General features: G+C 41.4%; 1 protein-coding gene across 4 annotated transcripts; it reads left to right on the top strand.

The window, feature by feature from the left end:
- The first annotated feature begins 42 nt into the window (after positions 1-42).
- On the top strand, positions 43-19,465 carry NDUFB3 (NADH:ubiquinone oxidoreductase subunit B3). Of its 4 annotated transcripts, none has more exons than XM_033231988.1 (4): positions 95-358; positions 1,377-1,459; positions 14,922-15,063; positions 19,171-19,465. In XM_033231988.1, the coding sequence occupies exons 3-4, from the start codon at positions 14,924-14,926 to the stop codon at positions 19,325-19,327; spliced, it is 297 nt and encodes a 98-aa protein (XP_033087879.1). In that variant the 5' UTR covers positions 95-358; positions 1,377-1,459; positions 14,922-14,923; the 3' UTR covers positions 19,328-19,465. The 4 variants fall into 4 exon arrangements, with proteins under 4 accessions (XP_033087878.1, XP_033087879.1, XP_033087880.1 ...); XM_033231989.1 differs by having other exon boundaries at positions 1,366-1,459; XM_033231987.1 differs by lacking the exon at positions 1,377-1,459 and having other exon boundaries at positions 43-358.
- The last annotated feature ends 221 nt before the right edge of the window (positions 19,466-19,686 follow it).

The following is a 19,686-nucleotide window of genomic DNA, read 5'->3' as shown; positions in this document are numbered from 1 at the left end:
GAGCACGCGCTCAACAACAGGCTCCCTGACTGGCTGCAGTATGTCCGCGGCCCTGCCCCCTGTGCGGTGTCTAAGGGTTCCGTCCCCAAGCAAGAAGAACATGTTCTCTTCCCCGCCCTTCTCTCTTCTACAGTATCTGTTACCTCAGTCAGATTGAAGATGCACATATGTGGGGAAGATAATCGACTTCCAGCCTCCTTCATGTAATCTCTTCCTGATTTAGGAATCTCTAACCCAGTACCGGAACGTTAAGCGGCTTCTCCGCTTTCCTGCCGTGAGAAACTCGAGGTGACAACCTCCGCTTCCGGTTGGTTCCGCTTGCAGAGTTGAGTGTCCTGAGAGGTCAGATTGCAGTCAGGTAAATTAGGGAGTTGGTGGGAGACCCGTTGATTAGGATTAAGAGCTAGATTCTATTCTGGGGAGTGTAGAAAAGGAGAGACTAAATAAATGGAGAAGGATGGGAGGCTGGAAGGGAGATCAAAGAACTAGCAGGCGAGAACTAATGAAGTCTTAGTTTAAGTTGGGGTAGGGAGGGGTGGTTGGAGGATTCAGTGAGCATTACTGTAGTTGTTACATAGAAGTGCTTTTTCCCGCCTTTGCCACACGCAAAATTATCTTTGTTTGGCTTTGAATAGAACAAAGGCAGAAGAACAGCATCAGTAAAAATAAAATAGTTCATTTGTTTTTTATTTCCTAATATTCATATAATCACAGTTTTTTAAATACGAGGAAGTTAAGATATATACTTGATAGTCTTCGGTAAACTAAAATTGCACGTAGTGGAAGTGGCATTATCTTCTTACTTCTTTCTTAGGCAAAGGATACCAGCAAACATCTTCTTAGAGCCAGCTTCCTTTAGTGGAAGTTGACCTTCATCAGACTTTTAGATTCACTTCAGACACAGATAGATAGGTTTTAAAATTTTTGGTTGCATTTTTTTTTTAATTTAATTTCCTTACTGTTATTTCAGCTGCTCTGAAACGGAAATAACCACCATTTTTCAGTCCTCAGCACAATTTAAGTCAATTTTTCTAATTTTATTTTTTATCGTCAAGTATACATACAGAAGGGTGTATAAAACATACATTTTTAAAAATTATAGCTAACAGAAGCAGACACTCCCGTAACCACCTCTTAGATTAGAAAATAAAGCATTGCCAATACCTTAGAACATGCATTCTTAACAGGGGTGATTTTGCATTTCAGGGGGGTGAAAATTGGTGGGGCGGGGGTAGTAGGTCTTAGTTACTACAATGAGTTGTGTCCCTCCAAAGGGCCACAGTATATAAACAGATATATAGTATATATGTAGTGTTAAATTTTCATGGTGGGAGGGTTGTGATTAGGCATAAAATGTCTAGAAAGGTTCCTTACAGGGACAATAATTAAAAATTGGTTGAAAAACACTGCGTTAGAAGCTGCCTGTATGTTTCTGTGATTCCATCTCCTCCACCAAGAGGTAACCATTATCCTGACTTGTGCTAAGCACTCACTTGTTTTACTTTAATTTTTCCGTCTATGATGAATTCCTAAAAAATGAATTGTTAGGCGTTTCAATTTATATAAATGGGATGCGAGTGCATGTGTATTTTTTTTTCTGACTCACCCCTTGCTCATTATTATGTTTGTGAAGATTCAGTCATACTTTTGCATGTAGTTTTTGGTTGTATAATATATAGTGTGACTACACCATAATCGCTTCTGTTGTTATTGGACATTTGGGTTGTTTGCAGTTGGGAGATAGACTAAACAATGTGGCTATAAAGATTGTTTTAAAAATATATTTCTGGCCGGACGCGATGGCTCAAGCCTGTAATCCCAGCACTTTGGGAGGCCGAGACGGGCGGATCACGAGGTCAGGAGTTCGAGACCATCCTGGCTAACATGGTGAAACCCCGTCTCTACTAAAAAATACAAAAAAAAGCTAGCCGGGCGAGGTGGCTGGCGCCTGTAGTCCCAGCTACTCGGGAGGCTGAGGCTGGAGAATGGGGTAAACCCGGGAGGCAGAGCTTGCAGTGAGCTGAGATCCAGCCACTGCACTCCAGCCCGGGTGACAGAGCGAGACTCCATCTCAAAAAATAAAAATAGTTTTCGCGGGAAAAGTGGGTCCGACCGCACCAGTTCTTGGGGTATGTTCCGTCAGCGTTGGCTAGGGAGCATGTGCTTCTTTATCCCTTAGGCGTTTTTGATTAATAAGGACAGTAGAGAAAAATAATAATAAAAATAAAAAGTAAAAATAAATAAATAAATAAAAACATATTTCTTAGGCTGGGCATGATGGCTCACGTCTGTAATCCCAACACTTTGGGTGGCCGAGGCAGGTGGATAATTAGGTCTGCAGATCGAGACCATCCTGACCAACATGGTGAAACCCCGTCTCTACTAAAAGTACAAAAAATTAGCCGTGTGTGGTGGTGCACGCCTATAATCCCAGCTACTCGGGAGGCTGAGGCAGGAGAATCACTAGAACCCAGGAGGCGGAGGTTGCAGTGAGCCGAGATCCCATCACCCATTGTACTCCAGCCTGGCGACAGAGTGAGGCTATCTCAAAAAAAAAATTTTTTTTTGTTTTTTTAGAGACAAGAGTCTTGATGTCTCTAAGAAAATATTTGAAATATATTTTTTATATTCCATAAATGCAAACCTTTGATCTGTGATTATAAGATTTACAGTTGATAAATTGATATATCCAAATTGTTCCAAAGACACTTTATTTTGTTTATTTATTTATTTTATTTTATTTTTATTTATTTATTTATTTTTTGAGACAGAGTCTCACTCTGTCGCCCACGCTGGAGTGAATGGTGCGATCTCAGCACAGTGCAACCTTCACCTCCCAGGGTCAAGTGATTCTCCTGTCTCACCCTCCCTAGTAGCTGGAACTACTGGCATACACTACCATGCCCAACTAACTTTTTTATTTTTAGTAGAGATGGGATTTTGCCATGTTGGTTAGGCTTTTATTGAACTCCTGACCTCAGGTGTTCCACCTGCCTCAGCCTCTCAAAGTGCTGGTATTACAGGCATGAGCCACCATGCCTGGCCTCCAAAGACACTTTAATATTTTCTAATAACAATTTGATCATCTCTTTTGAGATTAAATTAATTAAAATTAAATTAAAATTCCCAGTTCACAATTGTACCAGCCACATTTCAACTGCTAGTGGCTACCATATTGGACGGTATCTATCTAGAATATATATACTAGGAGTGGAATTGATGGCCATAAGGTATTCATTCATATGTTTAGCTTTTCTTTTTTCTTTTCTTTTTTTTTTGAGATAGAGTCTCACTCTGTCACCCAGGCTGGAGTGCGGTGGTGCAGTCTCGGCTCACTGCAACCTCTACCTCTTGGTTTTAAGTGATTCTCCTGCCTCAGCCTCCTGAGTAGCTGGGACTACAGGTGTGTGCCACCACACCTGGCTAATTTTTTTATTTTTAGTAGAGACGGGGTTTCCCCATGTTGGCCAGGCTGGTCTCAACTCCTGGCCTCAAGTGATCCACCTGCCTCGGCCTCCCAAAGTGCTGGGATTACAGGCATGTGCCACTGCGCCTGGCCATGTTCAGCTTTTCTAGGTCATGCCAGTTTTTCAGAATGCTTGTGCTAAGTTGCATTCTCACCACCTAAGTGTGAAAGTAGAAAGTACATCACAATGTGTTTTCCTCAGCTCTCAACAATCTTGCAAGGTAAGTTTTATCCTCATGTTATATGAAGAAACTGAAGTTCAGGGAAATTAAGCGATTTGCCTTGGATTTTACTTTTACTAGTGCAAAGTAGGAGAATTTCAAGCTCTTACTTTACATGATCACGATATCATTGTTTGATTTATAGCTATTTGGAAATAGAAATAAGTTTAAAAAGAAAAATGGGCCAGGTGCCATGGCTCACGCCTGTAATCCCGATATTTTAGGAGGCCAAGTAGGGAGGAATGCTTGAGGCCAGGAGTTCAACAGCAGCCTGGGCAACATAGGAAGATCCTGTTTGTAAAAAAACTGAAAAAGAAAAAAGAAAATGAAAGGTTTCCTAGAGATAGTATTTTCAACTTTCTGCTCTTTTTGAAAAGTCATTTAAATTTATATTAGTAAATTCCTATGAAAAGGATACTTCTGAAATAATTAGCTAGAAGAGAAAATACATTGAATGTATATATAAATAAATTTGTATAGGAGAAATGAGGGTATGTATACTTTCATGTTTTCTTTCAAAGATTTATCTTTCTTTTTTTTTTTTTTTTGAGATGGAGTCTCGCTCTGTCGCCCAGGCTGGAGTGCAGTGGCCGGATCTCAGCTCACTGCAAGCTCCGCCTCCCAGGTTCACGCCATTCTCCTGCCTCAGCCTCCCGAGTAGCTGGGACTACAGGCGCCCGCCACCTCGCCCGGCTATTTTTTTGTATTTTTTTTAGTAGAGACGGGGTTTCACAGTGTTAGCCAGGATGGTCTCCATCTCCTGACCTCGTGATCCGCCCGTCTCGGCCTCCCAAAGTGCTGGGATTACAGGCTTGAGCCACCGCGCCCGGCCACGATTTATCTTTCAAATTACTTAATAGTTTAAGCACAGTAGTATTATAATTTCAAAATAGTCTTTATACCATGGTAGTGTTTAAACTTTTATTTTCAAAAACTATTTTATCAAAATTCTTGACCCTTTGTTTTATACTCTTCCAAATACATTGATCCTCAGGTTAATATTCTAGAATTGACATTTGCCAAAATAAAGGTTTGTCTTGTAATCTCTTTAAGCATTTTTAAAAGGAAGCCTTATTTTAAAAAAGATTTTTTGAAAACATGGTATGCAGAAGCCAAGACATTATCATTCTAAATAAACACTTGTAATGGTCTTCTTTTGTAATAAATTTATTCAGTCTCAAAAGTCAGTCTGAAATCTGACACCATAATTTTTTCCTTCATTTTATTGAATCTACCAAGTAATAATGGGTTAAATGTTTCAATCAGAGTTATGTTGTAGGTTTAACTTGTGTTTGAGAGTATTGATTTTCATTTTCATTTAAATGTAAAAATCCTCCTGGGCATGGTTGTAACCCCACTGTAATCCCAGCATTTTGGGAGGCATATGCCAGAGGATCGAGGATCATTTGAGGCCAGGAGTTTGAGACCATCCTGGACAACATAGGGAGGTTCCATCGCTATAAAACATTTAAAAATTAGACAGATGTTGTGCACGCTCCTGTAGTCCTAGCTACTCAGGAGGCTGAGGCAGGACAATCACTTGAGCCCAGGAGTTTAAGGCTGCAGTGAGCTATGATCCAGCGCAAGACCCTCTATCTTTAAAAAAAAAAACATATATATATATATAAAATTAAATGTGAAAATCATCAACATAATGTTTTTTTAGTATCTTAACATGTTTACAAATAATAATGTGTTGGTTTTTCACAGTTAGTATGTACAATTTTTTCCTCATATCTTGGAACTTTTTTTTTTTTTTATACTTTAAGTTCTAGGATACATGTGCATAACGTGCAGGTTTGTTACATATGTATACTTGTGCCATGTTGGTGTGCTGCACCCATCAACTCATCAGCACCCATCAATTCGTCATTTATATCAGGTATAACTCCCAATGCAATCCCTTCCCCCCCCCCTCCCCCCTCCCCATGATAGGCCCCGGTGTGTGATGTTCCCCTTCCCGAGTCCAAGTGATCTCATTGTTCAGTTCCCACCTATGAGTGAGAACATGCAGTGTTTGGTATTCTGTTCTTGTGACAGTTTGCTAAGAATGATGGTTTCCAGCTGCATCTATGTCCCTACAAAGGATGCAAACTCATCCTTTTTGATGGCTGCATAGTATTCCATGGTGTATATGTGCCACATTTTCTTAATCCAGTCTGTCACAGATGGACATTTGGGTTGATTCCAAGTCTTTGCTATTGTGAATAGTGCCGCAATAAACATATGTGCATGTGTCTTTATAGCAGCATAATTTATAATCCTTTGGGTATATACCCAGTAGTGGGATGGCTGGGTCATATGGTACATCTAGTTCTAGATCCTTGAGGAATTGCCATACTGTTTTCCATAATGGTTGAACTAGTTTACAATCCCACCAACAGTGTAAAAGTGTTCCTATTTCTCCACATCCTCTCCAGCACCTGTTGTTTCCTGACTTTTTAATGATTGCCATTCTAACTGGTGTGAGATGGTATCTCATTGTGGTTTTGATTTGCATTTCTCTGATGGCAAGTGATGATGAGCATTTTTCATGTGTCTGTTGGCTGTATGAATGTCTTCTTTTGAGAAATGTCTGTTCATATCCTTTGCCCACTTTTTGATGGGGTTGTTTGTTTTTTTCTTGTAAATTTGTTTGAGTTCTCTGTAGGTTCTGGATATCAGCCCTTTGTCAGATGAGTAGATTGCAAAAATTTTCTCCCATTCTGTAGGTTGCCTGTTCACTCTGATGGTAGTTTCTTTCTCTGTGCAGAAGCTCTTTAGTTTAATTAGATCCCGTTTGTCAATTTTGGCTTTTGCTGCCGTTGCTTTTGGTGTTTTAGACATGAAGTCCTTACCCATGCCTATGTCCTGAATGGTACTACCTAGGTTTTCTTCTAGGGTTTTTATGGTATTAGGTCTAACATTTAAGTCTCTAATCCATCTTGAATTAATTTTCGTATAAGGAGTAAGGAAAGGATCCAGTTTCAGCTTTCTACTTATGGCTAGCCAATTTTCCCAGCACCATTTATTAAATAGGGAATCCTTTCCCCATTTCTTGTTTCTCTCAGGTTTGTCAAAGATCAGGTGGCTGTAGATGTGTGGTATTATTTCTGAGGACTCTGTTCTGTTCCATTGGTCTATATCTCTGTTGTGGTACCAGTACCATGCTGTTTTGGTTACTGTAGCCTTGTAGTATAGTTTGAAGTCAGGTAGCGTGATGCCTCCAGCTTTGTTCTTTTGACTTAGGATTGTCTTGGCAATGCGGGCTCTTTTTTGGTTCCATATGAACTTTAAAGCAGTTTTTTCCAATTCTGTGAAGAAAGTCATTGGTAGCTTGATGGGGATGGCATTGAATCTATAAATCACCTTGGGCAGTATGGCCATTTTCACGATATTGATTCTTCCTATCCATGAGCATGGTATGTTCTTCCATTTGTTTGTGTCCTCTTTGATTTCACTGAGCAGTGGTTTGTAGTTCTCCTTGAAGAGGTCCTTTACATCCCTTGTAAGTTGGATTCCTAGGTATTTTATTCTCTTTGAAGCAATTGTGAATGGAAGTTCATTCATGATTTGGCTCTCTGTTTGTCTGTTACTGGTGTATAAGAATGCTTGTGATTTTTGCACATTAATTTTATATCCTGAGACTTTGCTGAAGTTGCTTATCAGCTTAAGGAGATTTTGGGCTGAGACAATGGTGTTTTCTAAATATACAATCATGTCATCTGCAAACAGGGACAATTTGATTTCTTTTCCTAACTGAATATCCTTTATTTCTTTCTCTTGCCTGATTGCCCTAGCCAGAACTTCTAACACTATGTTGAATAGGAGTGGTGAGAGAGGGCATCCCTGTCTTGTGCCAGATTTCAAAGGGAATTTTTCCAGTTTTTGCCCATTCAGTATGATATTGGCTGTGGGTTTGTCATAAATAGCTCTTATTATTTTGAGGTACGTTCCATCAATACCGAATTTATTGAGCGTTTTTAGCATGAAGGGCTGTTGAATTTTGTCAAAAGCCTTTTCTGCATCTATTGAGATAATCATGTGGTTCTTGTCTTTGGTTCTGTTTATATGCTGGATTACGTTTATTGATTTGCGAATGTTGAACCAGCCTTGCATCCCAGGGATGAAACCCACTTGATCATGGTGGATAAGCTTTTTGATGTGCTGCTGAATCCGGTTTGCCAGTATTTTATTGAGGATTTTTGCATCGATGGTTCATCAGGGATATTGGTCTAAAATTCTCTTTTTTTGTTGTGTCTCTGCCAGGCTTTGGTATCAGGATGATGTTGGCCTCATAAAATGAGTTAGGGAGGATTCCCTCTTTTTCTATTGATTGGATAGTTTCAGGAGGAATGGTACCAACTCCTCCTTGTACCTCTGGTAGAATTCAGCTGTGAATCCATCTGGTCCTGGACTTTTTTTGGTTGGTAGGCTATTAATTATTGCCTCAATTTCAGAGCCTGCTATTGGTCTATTCAGGGATTCAACTTCTTCCTGGTTTAGTCTTGGAAGAGTGTAAGTGTCCAGGAAATTATCCATTTCTTCTAGATTTTCCAGTTTATTTGCGTAGAGGTGTTTATAGTATTCTCTGATGGTAGTTTGTATTTCTGTGGGGTCGGTGGTGATATCCCCTTTATCATATTTTATTGCGTCTATTTGATTCTTCTCTCTTTTCTTCTTTATTAGTCTTGCTAGCGGTCTGTCAATTTTGTTGATCTTTTCAAAAAACCAACTCCTGGATTCATTGATTTTTTGGAGGGTTTTTTGTGTCTCTATCTCCTTCAGTTCTGCTCTGATCTTAGTTATTTCTTGCCTTCTGCTAGCTTTTGAATGTGTTTGCTCTTGCCTCTCTAATTCTTTTAATTGTGATGTTAGAGTGTCAGTTTTAGATCTTTCCAGCTTTCTCTTGTGGGCATTTAGTGTTATAAATTTCCCTCTACACACTGCTTTAAATGTGTCCCGGAGATTCTAGTATGTTGTATCTTTGTTCTCGTTGGTTTCAAAGAACATCTTTATTTCTGCCTTCATTTCGTTATGTACCCAGTAGTCATTCAGGAGCAGGTTGTTCAGTTTCCATGTAGTTGAGCGGTTTTGATTGAGTTTCTTAGTCCTGAGTTCTAGTTTGATTGCACTGTGGTCTGAGAGACAGTTTGTTATAATTTCTGTTCTTTTACATTTGCTGAGGAGTGCTTTACTTCCAATTATGTGGTCAATTTTGGAATAAGTGTGATGTGGTGCTGAGAAGAATGTATATTCTGTTGGTTTGGGGTGGAGAGTTCTATAGATGTCTATTAGGTCCGCTTGGTGCAGAGATGAGTTCAATTCCTGGATATCCTTGTTAACTTTCTGTCTCTTTAAATGTGTCCAGAGATTCTGGTATGTTGTATCTTTGTTCTCGTTGGTTTCAAAGAACATCTTTATTTCTGCCTTCATTTCGTTATGTACCCAGTAGTCAGTCATTCAGGAGCAGGTTGTTCAGTTTCCATGTAGTTGATCTGTCTAATGTTGACAGTGGAGTGTTGAAGTCTGCCATTATTATTGTATGGGAGTCTAAGTCTCTTTATAAGTCTCTAAGGACTTGCTTTATGAATCTGGGTGCTCCTGTATTGGGTGCATATATATTTAAGATAGTTAGCTCTTCCTGTTGAATGGATCCCTTTACCATTATGTAATGGCCTTCTTTGTCTCTTTTGATCTTTGATGGTTTAAAGTCTGTTTTATCACAGACTAGGATTGCAACCCCTGCTTTTTTTTGTTCTCCATTTGCTTGGTAGATCTTCCTCCATCCCTTTATTTTGAGCCTATGTATGTCTCTGCATGTGAGATGGGTCTCCTGAATACAGCAGACTGATGGGTCTTGACTCTTGATCCAGTTTGCCAGTCTGTGTCTTTTAATTGGAGCATTTAGTCCATTTACATTTAAGGTTAATATTGTTATGTGTGAACTTGATCCTGCCATTATGATATTAACTGGTTATTTTGCTCGTTAGTTGATGCAGTTTCTTCCTAGCCTTGATGGTATTTACATTTTGGCATGTTTTTGCAATAGCTGGTACTGGTTGTTCCTTTCCATGTTTAGGGCTTCCTTCAGGGTCTCTTGTAAGGCAGGCCTGGTGGTGACAAAATCTCTAAGCATTTGCTTATCTGTAAAGGATTTTATTTCTCCTTCACTTATGAAACTTAGTTTGGCTGGATATGAAATTCTGGGTTTAAAATTCTTTTCTTTAAGAACGTTGAATATTGGCCCCCACTCTCTTCTGGCTTGTAGAGTTTCTGCCAGAGATCTGCTGTTAGTCTGATGGGCTTCCCTTTATGGGTAACCCGACCTTTCTCTCTGGCTGCCCTTAAGATTTTTTCCTTCATTTCAACTTTGGTGAATCTGGCAATTATGTGTCTTGGAGTTGCTCTTCTCGAGGAGTATCTTTGTGGCGTTCTCTGTATTTCCTGAATTTGAATGTTGGCCTGCCCTACTAGGTTGGGGAAGTTCTCCTGGATGATATCCTGAAGAGTGTTTTCCAACTGGTTCCATTTTCCCCCTCACTTTCAGGCACCCCAATCAGACGTAGATTTGGTCTTTTTACATAATCCCATACTTCTTGCAGGCTTTGTTCATTTCTTTTTCTTCTTTTTTCTTTTGGTTTCTCTTCCCGCTTCGTTTCTTTCATTTGATCCTCAATCGCTGATACTCTTTCTTCCAGTTGATCGAGTCGGTTACTGAAGCTTGTGCATCTGTCACGTATTTCTCGTGTCATGGTTTTCATCTCTGTCATTTCGTTTATGACCTTCTCTGCGTTAATTATTCTAGCTGTCAATTCTTCCACTCTTTTTTCAAGATTTTTAGTTTCTTTGCGCTGGGTACGTAATTCCTCCTTTAGCTCTGAGAAGTTTGATGGACTGAAGCCTTCTTCTCTCATCTCGTCAAAGTCATTCTCTGACCAGCTTCGATCTGTTGCTGGCGATGAGCTGCGCTCCTTTGCAGGGGGAGATGTGCTCTTATTTTTCGAATTTCCAGCTTTTCTGCCCTGCTTTTTCCCCATCTTTGTGGTTTTATCTGCCTCTGGTCTTTGATGATGATGCCGTACTGATGGGGTTTTGGTATAGGTGTCCTTCCTGTTTGATAGTTTTCCTTCTAACAGTCAGGACCCTCAGTTGCAGGTCTGTTGGAGATTGCTTGAAGTCCACTCCAGACCCTGTTTGCCTGGGTATCAGCAGCAGAGGTTGCAGAAGATAGAATATTGCTGAACAGTGAGTGTACCTGTCTGATTCTTACTTTGGAAGCTTCCTCTCAGTGGTGTACTCCACCCTGTGAGGTGTGGGGTGTCAGACTGCCCCTAGTGGGGGATGTCTCCCAGTTAGGCTACTCAGGGGTCAGGAACCCACTTGAGCAGGCAGTCTGTCCCTTCTCAGATCTCAGCCTCCGTGTGGGGAGATCCACTGCTCTCTCCAAAGCTGTCAGACAGAGTCGTTTGCATCTGCAGAGGTTTCATGCTGCTTTTCTTGTTGTTGTTGTTTAGCTGTGCCCTGTCCCCAGAGGTGGAGTCTACAGAGACAGGCAGGTTTCCTTGAGCTGCTGTGAGCTCCACCCAGTTCGAGCTTCCCAGCGGCTTTGTTTACCTACTTAAGCCTCAGCAATGGCGGGCACTCCTCCCCCAGCCTCGCTGCTGCCTTGCAGTTAGATCGCAGACTGCTGTGCTAGCAATGAGGGAGGCTCCGTGGCCGTGGGATCTTCCTGGCCAGGTGTGGGATAAAATCTCCTGGTGTGCCCGTTTGCTTAAAGCGCAGTATTGGGGTGGGAGTTAGCCGATTTTCCAGGTGTTGTGTGTCTCAGTTCCCCTGGCTAGGAAAAGGGATTCCCTTCCCCCTTGCGCTTCCCAGGTGAGGCGATGCCTCGCCCTGCTTCAGCTCTCACTGATCGGGCTGCAGCAGCTGACCAGGACCGATTGTCCGGCACTCCCTAGTGAGATGACCCCAGTACCTCAGTTGAAAATGCAGAAATCACCGGTGTTCTGTGTCACTCGCGCTGGGAGTTGGAGACTGGAGCTGTTCCTATTCGGCCATCTTGCTCCGCCCCCCCTCGGAACTATTTATTTTTTGAGACAGAATCTCGCTCTGTTGCCCAGGCTGGAGTGCGGTGGGACCATCTTAGCTCACTGTAACCTCTGCCTCCTGGGTTCACTCGATTCTCATCCCTCAGCCTCCCAATAATGTGTCTTTAATATACACTTTCTAATAATTACCTCTATCTTGTAAGATACATTATAAGAAAGCCTACCAGGCTGGGCGCAGTGGCTCATGCCTATAATCCCAGCACTTTGGGAGGCCGAGGCAGTCACATCACCTGAGGTCGGGAGTTTGAGACCAGCCTGACCAACATTGGGAAACCCCGTCTCTATTAAAAATACAAAATTAGCTGGGCATGGTGACGCATGCCTGTAATCCCAGCTACTCGGAAGACTGATGCAGGAGAATCACTTGAACGTGGGAGGTGGAGATTGCCATGAGCTGAGATCGCACCATTGCACTCCAGTCTGGGCAAAAAGAGCAAAACTCTGTCTCAAAAAAAAAGAAATCCTACCTTATTGGGCCTGTTCATAGTTATAAATATGGACATCATGGTAATAATTACTTGGTTTTACTTCTGGAAAAGCAGTGATTATAGAATTGCTACTGTTTGCCAAGTAATTAGAATTTGGAAAAATAAAAATTAAAAAAAAAAAAGAATTGCTACTGCCAACCTTATACAAATTATAGTATAGTGTTATTAAACCATACCCCTTAATTTGAATTAGCAATTTAAATGAAGACTGAGCTGGTTTATTTTTATATATTAAAATAACACTAGTAAAACTGAAGTGTTTATATAACCATTGAGGACATGTTTTATTTAAGGAAGCAAATTTATTGATTAAAAAGGAGTCCTAAGGTCTCTGTTGGCCCAGTTCAGGGATCGGCAAACTGCAGCCTGTGGACCAAATCCAGCCCAGTGCCTATTTTTGTAAGGTCTGTGAGCTAAGAATGGCTTTTACAAATGAACATTTGTAATCACTTTGATGCTAAGGATCACTAACTTTGAGCCACAGTTAAGCAAAATGTTACCCCCCAAAATGGGAGTCCCATTTTTTTGTCAGTAGACCGGTATTACAACAAAATTGTACTCAGTTACGTATTATATTTTGAATTTTATCAATAAAGTATTTCTGGAAGTGTGTTTTCCTATAAATGTAACCTACATGATTGCCTCGATTTTACCTCTTTTACCCACAAAGCCTAAAATATTTACTATCTGTCTCTTTAAAGAAACCCTTCATGTAATCATATGTATTTAAAAGCATTACTGCATTTAATTTTTTTTTTTTTTTTTTTTTTTTTTTTTTTTTTTTTTTTTGAGACGAAGTCTTCTCTGCCACCCAGGCTGGAGTGCAGTGGCCGGATCTCAGCTCACTGCAAGCTCCGCCTCCCGGGTTTACGCCATTCTCCTGCCTCAGCCTCCCGAGTAGCTGGGACTACAGGCGCCCGCCTCGTCGCCCGGCTAGTTTTTTGTATTTTTAAGTAGAGACAGGGTTTCACCGTATTAGCCAGGATGGTCTCGATCTCCTGACCTCGTGATCCGCCCGTCTCGGCCTCCCAAAGTGCTGGGATTACAGGCTTGAGCCACCGCGCCCGGCCGCATTACTGCATTTTAAAAGAATCATCTAAAGAAAAATTTTTGAAACAGTGTGTATAACCTTTTTGTTATATATATTTATGCATTATGAAAGGATTCAGGCTGGGCGCGGTGGCTCAAGCCTGTAATCCCAGCACTTTGGGAGGCCTAGATGGGCGGATCACGAGGTCAGGAGATCGAGACCATCCTGGCTAACATGATGAAACCCCGTCTTTACTAAAAAATACAAAAAATTAGCCGGGCAAGGTGGCGGGCGCCTGTAGTCCCAGCTACTGGGGAGGCTGAGGCAGGAGAATGGCGTGAACCCGGGAGGCAGAGCTTGCAGTGAGCTGAGAGCCGGCCACTGCACTCCAGCCTGGGCGACAGAGCGAGACTCCGTCTCAAAAAAAAAAAAAAGAAAGAAAGAAAGGATTCAAAAGGAAAACAATATTGCTTAGAAGTTAGCAGGAGGCCGGGCGCGCTGACTCACACCTGTAATCCCAACACTTTGGTGGGCAGATCACGAGGTCAGGAGATCGAGACCATCCTGGCTAACATGGTGAAACCCTGTCTTCACTAAAAATACAAAAAATTAGCCGGGCGTGGTGGCAGGCGCCTGTAGTCCCAGCTACCCGGGAGGCTGAGACAGGAGAATGGCGTGAACCCGGGAGACAGCTTGCAGTGAGCCAAGATCCACCACTGCATTCTAGCCTGAGCGACAGAGCAAGACTCCGTCTCAAAAAGAAGTAAGAAGAAGAAGAAGTTAGGAGCAGGGTTCTGAAACTAAACTGCAAGGTTCTAATCCCAGCTATACTATTTTTGTTACCTTTGGAAAGTTACTTAACTGCTTGGAGTCTTATTGTCCTATCTGTAAAATGGGGAACTCATAATTTAAGTTCAAAGAGTTGTTTTAGAAGTAATGGAGTTAGGCCGGGCGCGGTGGCTCAAGCCTGTAATCCCAGCACTTTGGGAGGCCGAGACGGGCGGATCACGAGGTCAGGAGATCGAGACCATCCTGGCTAACAGTGAAACCCCATCTCTACTAAAAAATACAAAAAAACGAGCCGGGCGAGGTGGCGGGCGCCTATAGTCCCAGCTACTCCGGAGGCTGAGGCAGGAGAATGGCGTAAACCCGGGAGGCGGAGCTTGCAGTGGGAGGCGGAGCTTGCAGTGAGCTGAGATCCGGCCACTGCACTCCAGCCCGGGCGACAGAGCGAGACTCCGTCTCAAAAAAAAAACAAACAAACAAAGAAGTAATGGAGTTAATACACATAAAGCATCTTAGCATAGTACACTTGGCACATAGGACTCCATAAATGTTTACTATTGTTATAATGAAGAAAAGAACCAGATAGTAAGTGGTTATCTCTGAGTGGTGGGATTGCCAATTATTTTTCTTTTTTATATTTTGTGTATGTGTATTTCCTCACTGAACGTGGTTGTGGAATAAGACACTTTTATAAAATCTTTTAACTGAAATTTACAAGTATTTATATTGGCTTTTTTTTAAAAATATTAAATGCTTCACCTTAAAACATAAACAATAAATTTGGGTATTTGATATCTACAATTTGCATATATCTCACTTGTGTTAATATTTTCCTTATAGACATGGCCTATGGACATGAACATGAACATGGACACCATAAAATGGAACTTCCAGATTATAGACAATGGAAGATAGAAGGGACACCATTAGAAGATATCCAGAAGAAGCTGGCTGCAAAAGGGCTAAGGGATCCATGGGGCCGGTAAGATGAGTTAAGCAATTTAGATAGAATGTATCCTAGAGAATTAAGTGTCTGTGTTGCTTTTCAATGTATTCTCCTTAGAGAATCATGAAAAATGGCTTTTTACTTTGAGCCCCAGTTAAGCAAAATGTTACCCCCCAAAATGGGAGTTCCTTTTTTTTTTTTTTTTTTTTTTTTTAGACGGAGTCTCGCTCTGTCGCCCGGGCTAGAGTGCAGTGGCCGGATCTCAGCTCACTGCAAGCTCCGCCTCCCGGGTTCAGGCCATTCTCCTGCCTCAGCCTCCCAAGTAGCTGGGACTACAGGCGCCCGCCACCTCGCCCGGCTAGGGAGTTCCATTTTTTTCATCAGTAGACCTGTATTACAAAAAAATTGTACTCACTTATTATATTTTGAATTTTATTAATAAGGTATTTGTGGAAGTGTGTTTTCCTATAAATGTACCTACATAATTGCTTCCATTTTACCTCTTTTACCCACAAAGCCTAAAATATTTACTGGTTTGTTTTTGTTTTTGTTTTTGTTTTTGAGATGGAGTTTTGCTGTGTTGCCAGGCTGGAGTGCAGTGGTGCGATCTAGGCTCACGGCAACATCCACCACCCGGGTTCAGGCGATTCTCTTGCCTCAGCCTCCCAAGTAGCTGGGATTACAGGCACACGCCACCATGCCCAGCTAATTTTTGTATTTTTAGTAGAGACGGGGTTTCACCATGTTGGCCAAGATGGTCTCTATCTCTTGACATCGTGATCCTCCTGCCTTGGCCTCCCAAAGTGCTGGGATTACAGGCATGAGTCACCACGCCCAGCTACTTTGAAGTTTTTTGTTTGTTTTGAGACAGGGTCTCACTCTGTCACCCAGACTGGAGTGCAGTGGTGCACTCACAGCAACCTCCATCTCCCAGCTTAAGCAATCCTCCCACTTCAACCTCCCTAGTAGCTGGGACTACAGGTACGGCCACCATGCCCAGCTAATTTTTGTATTTTTTAGTAGAGGTGGGGTTTCACCATGTTAGCCAGGATGGTCTCCATATCCGGACCTCATGATCCGCCCGCCGCGGCCTCCCAAAGTGCTGGGATTACAGGCATTAGCCACCGCACCAGGCCTAATTTTTGTATTTTTTTAGTAGAGATGGGGTTTCACCATGTTGGCTAGGCTTGTCTTGAACTCCTGACAAGTGATCCACTTGCCTCGGCTTCCCAAAGTTCTAGGATTACAGGTGTGAGCCATTATGCCTGGCTTTGTTTGTTTGTTTGTTTGTTTGGGAGACAGAGTCTCTGTCGCCCAGGATGGAGTGCAGTGGTGCAGTTTTGGCTCATTGCAGCCTCTACCTCCTGGGCTGAAATCATCCTCCCACCTCAGCCTCCCGAGTAGCTGGGACTACAGGTGTGTGCCACCATGCCCAGCTAATTTTTGTATTTTTTGTTGAGATGAGGTTTTCCTGTGTTGCCCAAGCTGGTCTCAAAATCCTGAGCTCACATGATTTGACCACCTCAGCCTCTCAGAGTGCTGGAATTACAGATCTGAGCTACAGCACCCAGCCTGAATTATTTTATTTTTTGATGATATTGTAAATAGTATTTTAAAATCTCAACTTCCAGTTGTTCATTGCTAATACTTGTAAACACAGTTGACTTTTGTATGTTGATTTTATATCTCATTACCTTGCTAAATTCACTTTTTAATTCAAGTAGATTTTTTTTACAGATTTGTTAGAATGTTCTTCATAAACAATCATTCTGTCTACAAATACATTGTTACTTCTTCCTTTTCAATCTGTAAACTTTTTATGTCTTTTTCTTCCATTTTTGTACTGGCTAACACCACTAGTATAATGTTGAATGAAAGTGGTGGACGTCCTTGCCTTATTCCCAACTGGCAGAAAACATTTGGTGGGTCACCACTTAGTATAATGTTTCTTGTAGTGATCTCCTAGGTGCCTTTTATCAAGATGAGGAATTTCTCTCTATTTCTAGATTACTAAGCGTTTTATTGTTTATTTTTATTTATTTATTTTTTTTTTTTGAGACGAAATTTTGCTCTTGTTTCCCAGGCTGGAGTGCAATGGCGAGATCTTGGCTCACCACAATCTCCGCCTACTGGGTTCAAGCGATTCTCCTGCCTCAGCCTCCCGAGTAGCTGGGATTACAGGCATGTACCACCACACCCGGCTAATTTTGTTTTTTTAGTAGAGACTAAAATGTTAGCCAGGCTGGTCTCAAGCTCCCGACCTCAGGTGATCCACACACCTTAACCTCCCAAAGTGCTAGGATTACAGGCATGAGCCACCACGCCTATCCTGTTATCACCATTAATGGATATTGGATTTTGTTAAATGCTTTTTCTGCGTCTGTTGAAATGTTCATAGTTTTTTCTTTTTTATTCTGTTAATATGGCGAATTACTTCTATTAATTTTCAAATACAAGCCAATCTTGCATTCCTGGAGTGAACCCTACTTCATTATGATGTATTACCATTTTTATATCCTACCGGATTCAATTTTCTAAAATTTTGTTAAGAATATTTGCGCCAGGTGTGGTGGCTCATGCGTGTAATCTCAGCACTTTGGGAAGCCAAGGCAGGCGGATCACTTGAGGCTGGAAGTTTGAAACCAGCCTGGCCAACATGGCGAAACCCTGTCTCTACTAAAATTACAAAAATGGGCCAGGCACAGTGGCTTATGCCTGTAATCCCAGCACTTTGGGAGGCCAGGGCAGGTGGATCACAAGGTCAGGAGTTTGAGACCAGCCTGGCCAATACGGTGAAACCCCATCTCTACTAAAAAAAAAAAAGTACGACCAGGTGCGGTGGCTCATGCCTATAATCCCAGCACTTTGGGAGGCCAAGGTGGGCGAATCACGAGGTCTAGAGTTCGAGACCAGTCTGTCCAACATAGTGAAACGCCGTCTCTACTAAAAATACAAAAAATTAGCCAGACGTGGTGGTGTGCGCCTGTAATCCCAGCTACTGGGGAGGCTGAGGCAGGAGAATCCCATGAACCCAGGAGGTGAAGGTTGCAGTTAGCCGAGATAGCGCCATTGCACTCCAGGGCAGGCGACAGTGTGAGGCAACAGTGTGAGACTCTGTCCTAAATAAATAAATAAGTGCCACTGCACTCCAGCCTGGGCAACAGAGTGAGACTCTGTCCTAAATAAATAAATAAATAAACAAACAAACAAACAAAAATTAGCAGGGCATGGTAGTGCGTGCCTGTAATCCCAGCTACTCGGGAGGCTGAGGGCTGAGATTGTGCCACTGCTCTCTCTCCAGCCTCAGTGACAGAGCAAGACTCCATCCCAAAAAGAAAAAAAGAATATTTGCATCTATGTTCATGAGGGATATTATTCTGTAGCTGCTTTTCTTCTAACATCTATGTCTGGTTTTGGTATCTCAATTAGATTTAATTAGCTTTCGTATTTCCTAAGTCATATTTCTAGAGTTAAATGGTTTTTGTTTTTCATAACGTGATTTTTTTCACTGGCTTGTGCTTATCAGAGCAGGATATCAGTCGTCTAAAATTCAGGCTGCTATGGTAGGGAGAAGCAGAGATCCTTTTGAATAGTAGCAATAATGTCAAGTGTTACATACTCCATACTCCTCTGCCAAAATATATCATGCATGAGTCTGTTTAATCTTTATGATATTATAAAGGAGATAATGATCATCATTGAATAGAACAGGAAGCAGACCATGACAGGCTAAGTATCTTGCCCAGCCTATAAGATTTTGAATCTAATATAAGTGGCATACCAAAGATTAATACCAAGTCTCTAACATCATCTTTCCATGATGTTATAATGACTAGTGTGGGCAGAGTCCATCTGACCTGTGACAGATAAGCTGAAGTGAGTCTTGCATTGGAGGGTTTTGTAAAATCCTGAGGCATATGACTCTTAAATGTGAAACCATCAAGAGTTCATTCTTCTATTTTATATGTGAAACTTGGGCATATACTTAATTATCCTATGCCACAGTAAGATTCCTATTGCGATTCACTTAAATGATCTTCTGTAGGGTAGCATTTAAGTCAATTAGAAAGATGAAAATTAAATATATTCAATGTATATACACACAATTGTATATGATTATAATTTTTTCCTTTTTTTTTCTAGCAATGAAGCTTGGAGATACATGGGCGGCTTTGCAAAGCCTGTTTCCTTTTTTGATGTATTCTTTAAAGGATTCAAATGGGGATTTGCTGCATTTGTGGTAGCTGTAGGAGCTGAATATTACCTGAATTCCCTGAATAAAGATAAGAAGCATCACTGAAGATAATACTTGGAAGTATCATAGTGGTTTCTTAACTCTCCAAAATAAGATTTCTTCACTATAGCCTACTCGTCTGGTTTGTCCCTTACAGAATATTAGTAAGATTTAATAAAGTAAAATAAAATATATATATGCCAATCTTTTTTTGTCATTCTTTAAAAATAAAAGTCTCAAGCCATATCAGATTTGGTTTAGAATACATAGGGGGTTGGAGAACAGCAGTAGTGCGTTCTGCATATAACAGGCAGGCATCATATATTTGAGCAAATGGACATGTTCTAAGAAGTTTGTTTTAATCTTTTTTTATTTAACTAGTCCTGGCCTAGCTGGCACTAACAAGTTTTTAAATGGGACTTGGC

Source organism: Trachypithecus francoisi, unplaced genomic scaffold, assembly GCF_009764315.1.
Source record: "Trachypithecus francoisi isolate TF-2019V2 unplaced genomic scaffold, Tfra_2.0 Lachesis_group13, whole genome shotgun sequence".
Taxonomy (NCBI): Eukaryota; Metazoa; Chordata; class Mammalia; order Primates; family Cercopithecidae; genus Trachypithecus; species Trachypithecus francoisi.
The sequence above is the reverse complement of the archived record's forward strand: the minus strand, read 5'-3'. Positions and strand labels throughout refer to the sequence as shown.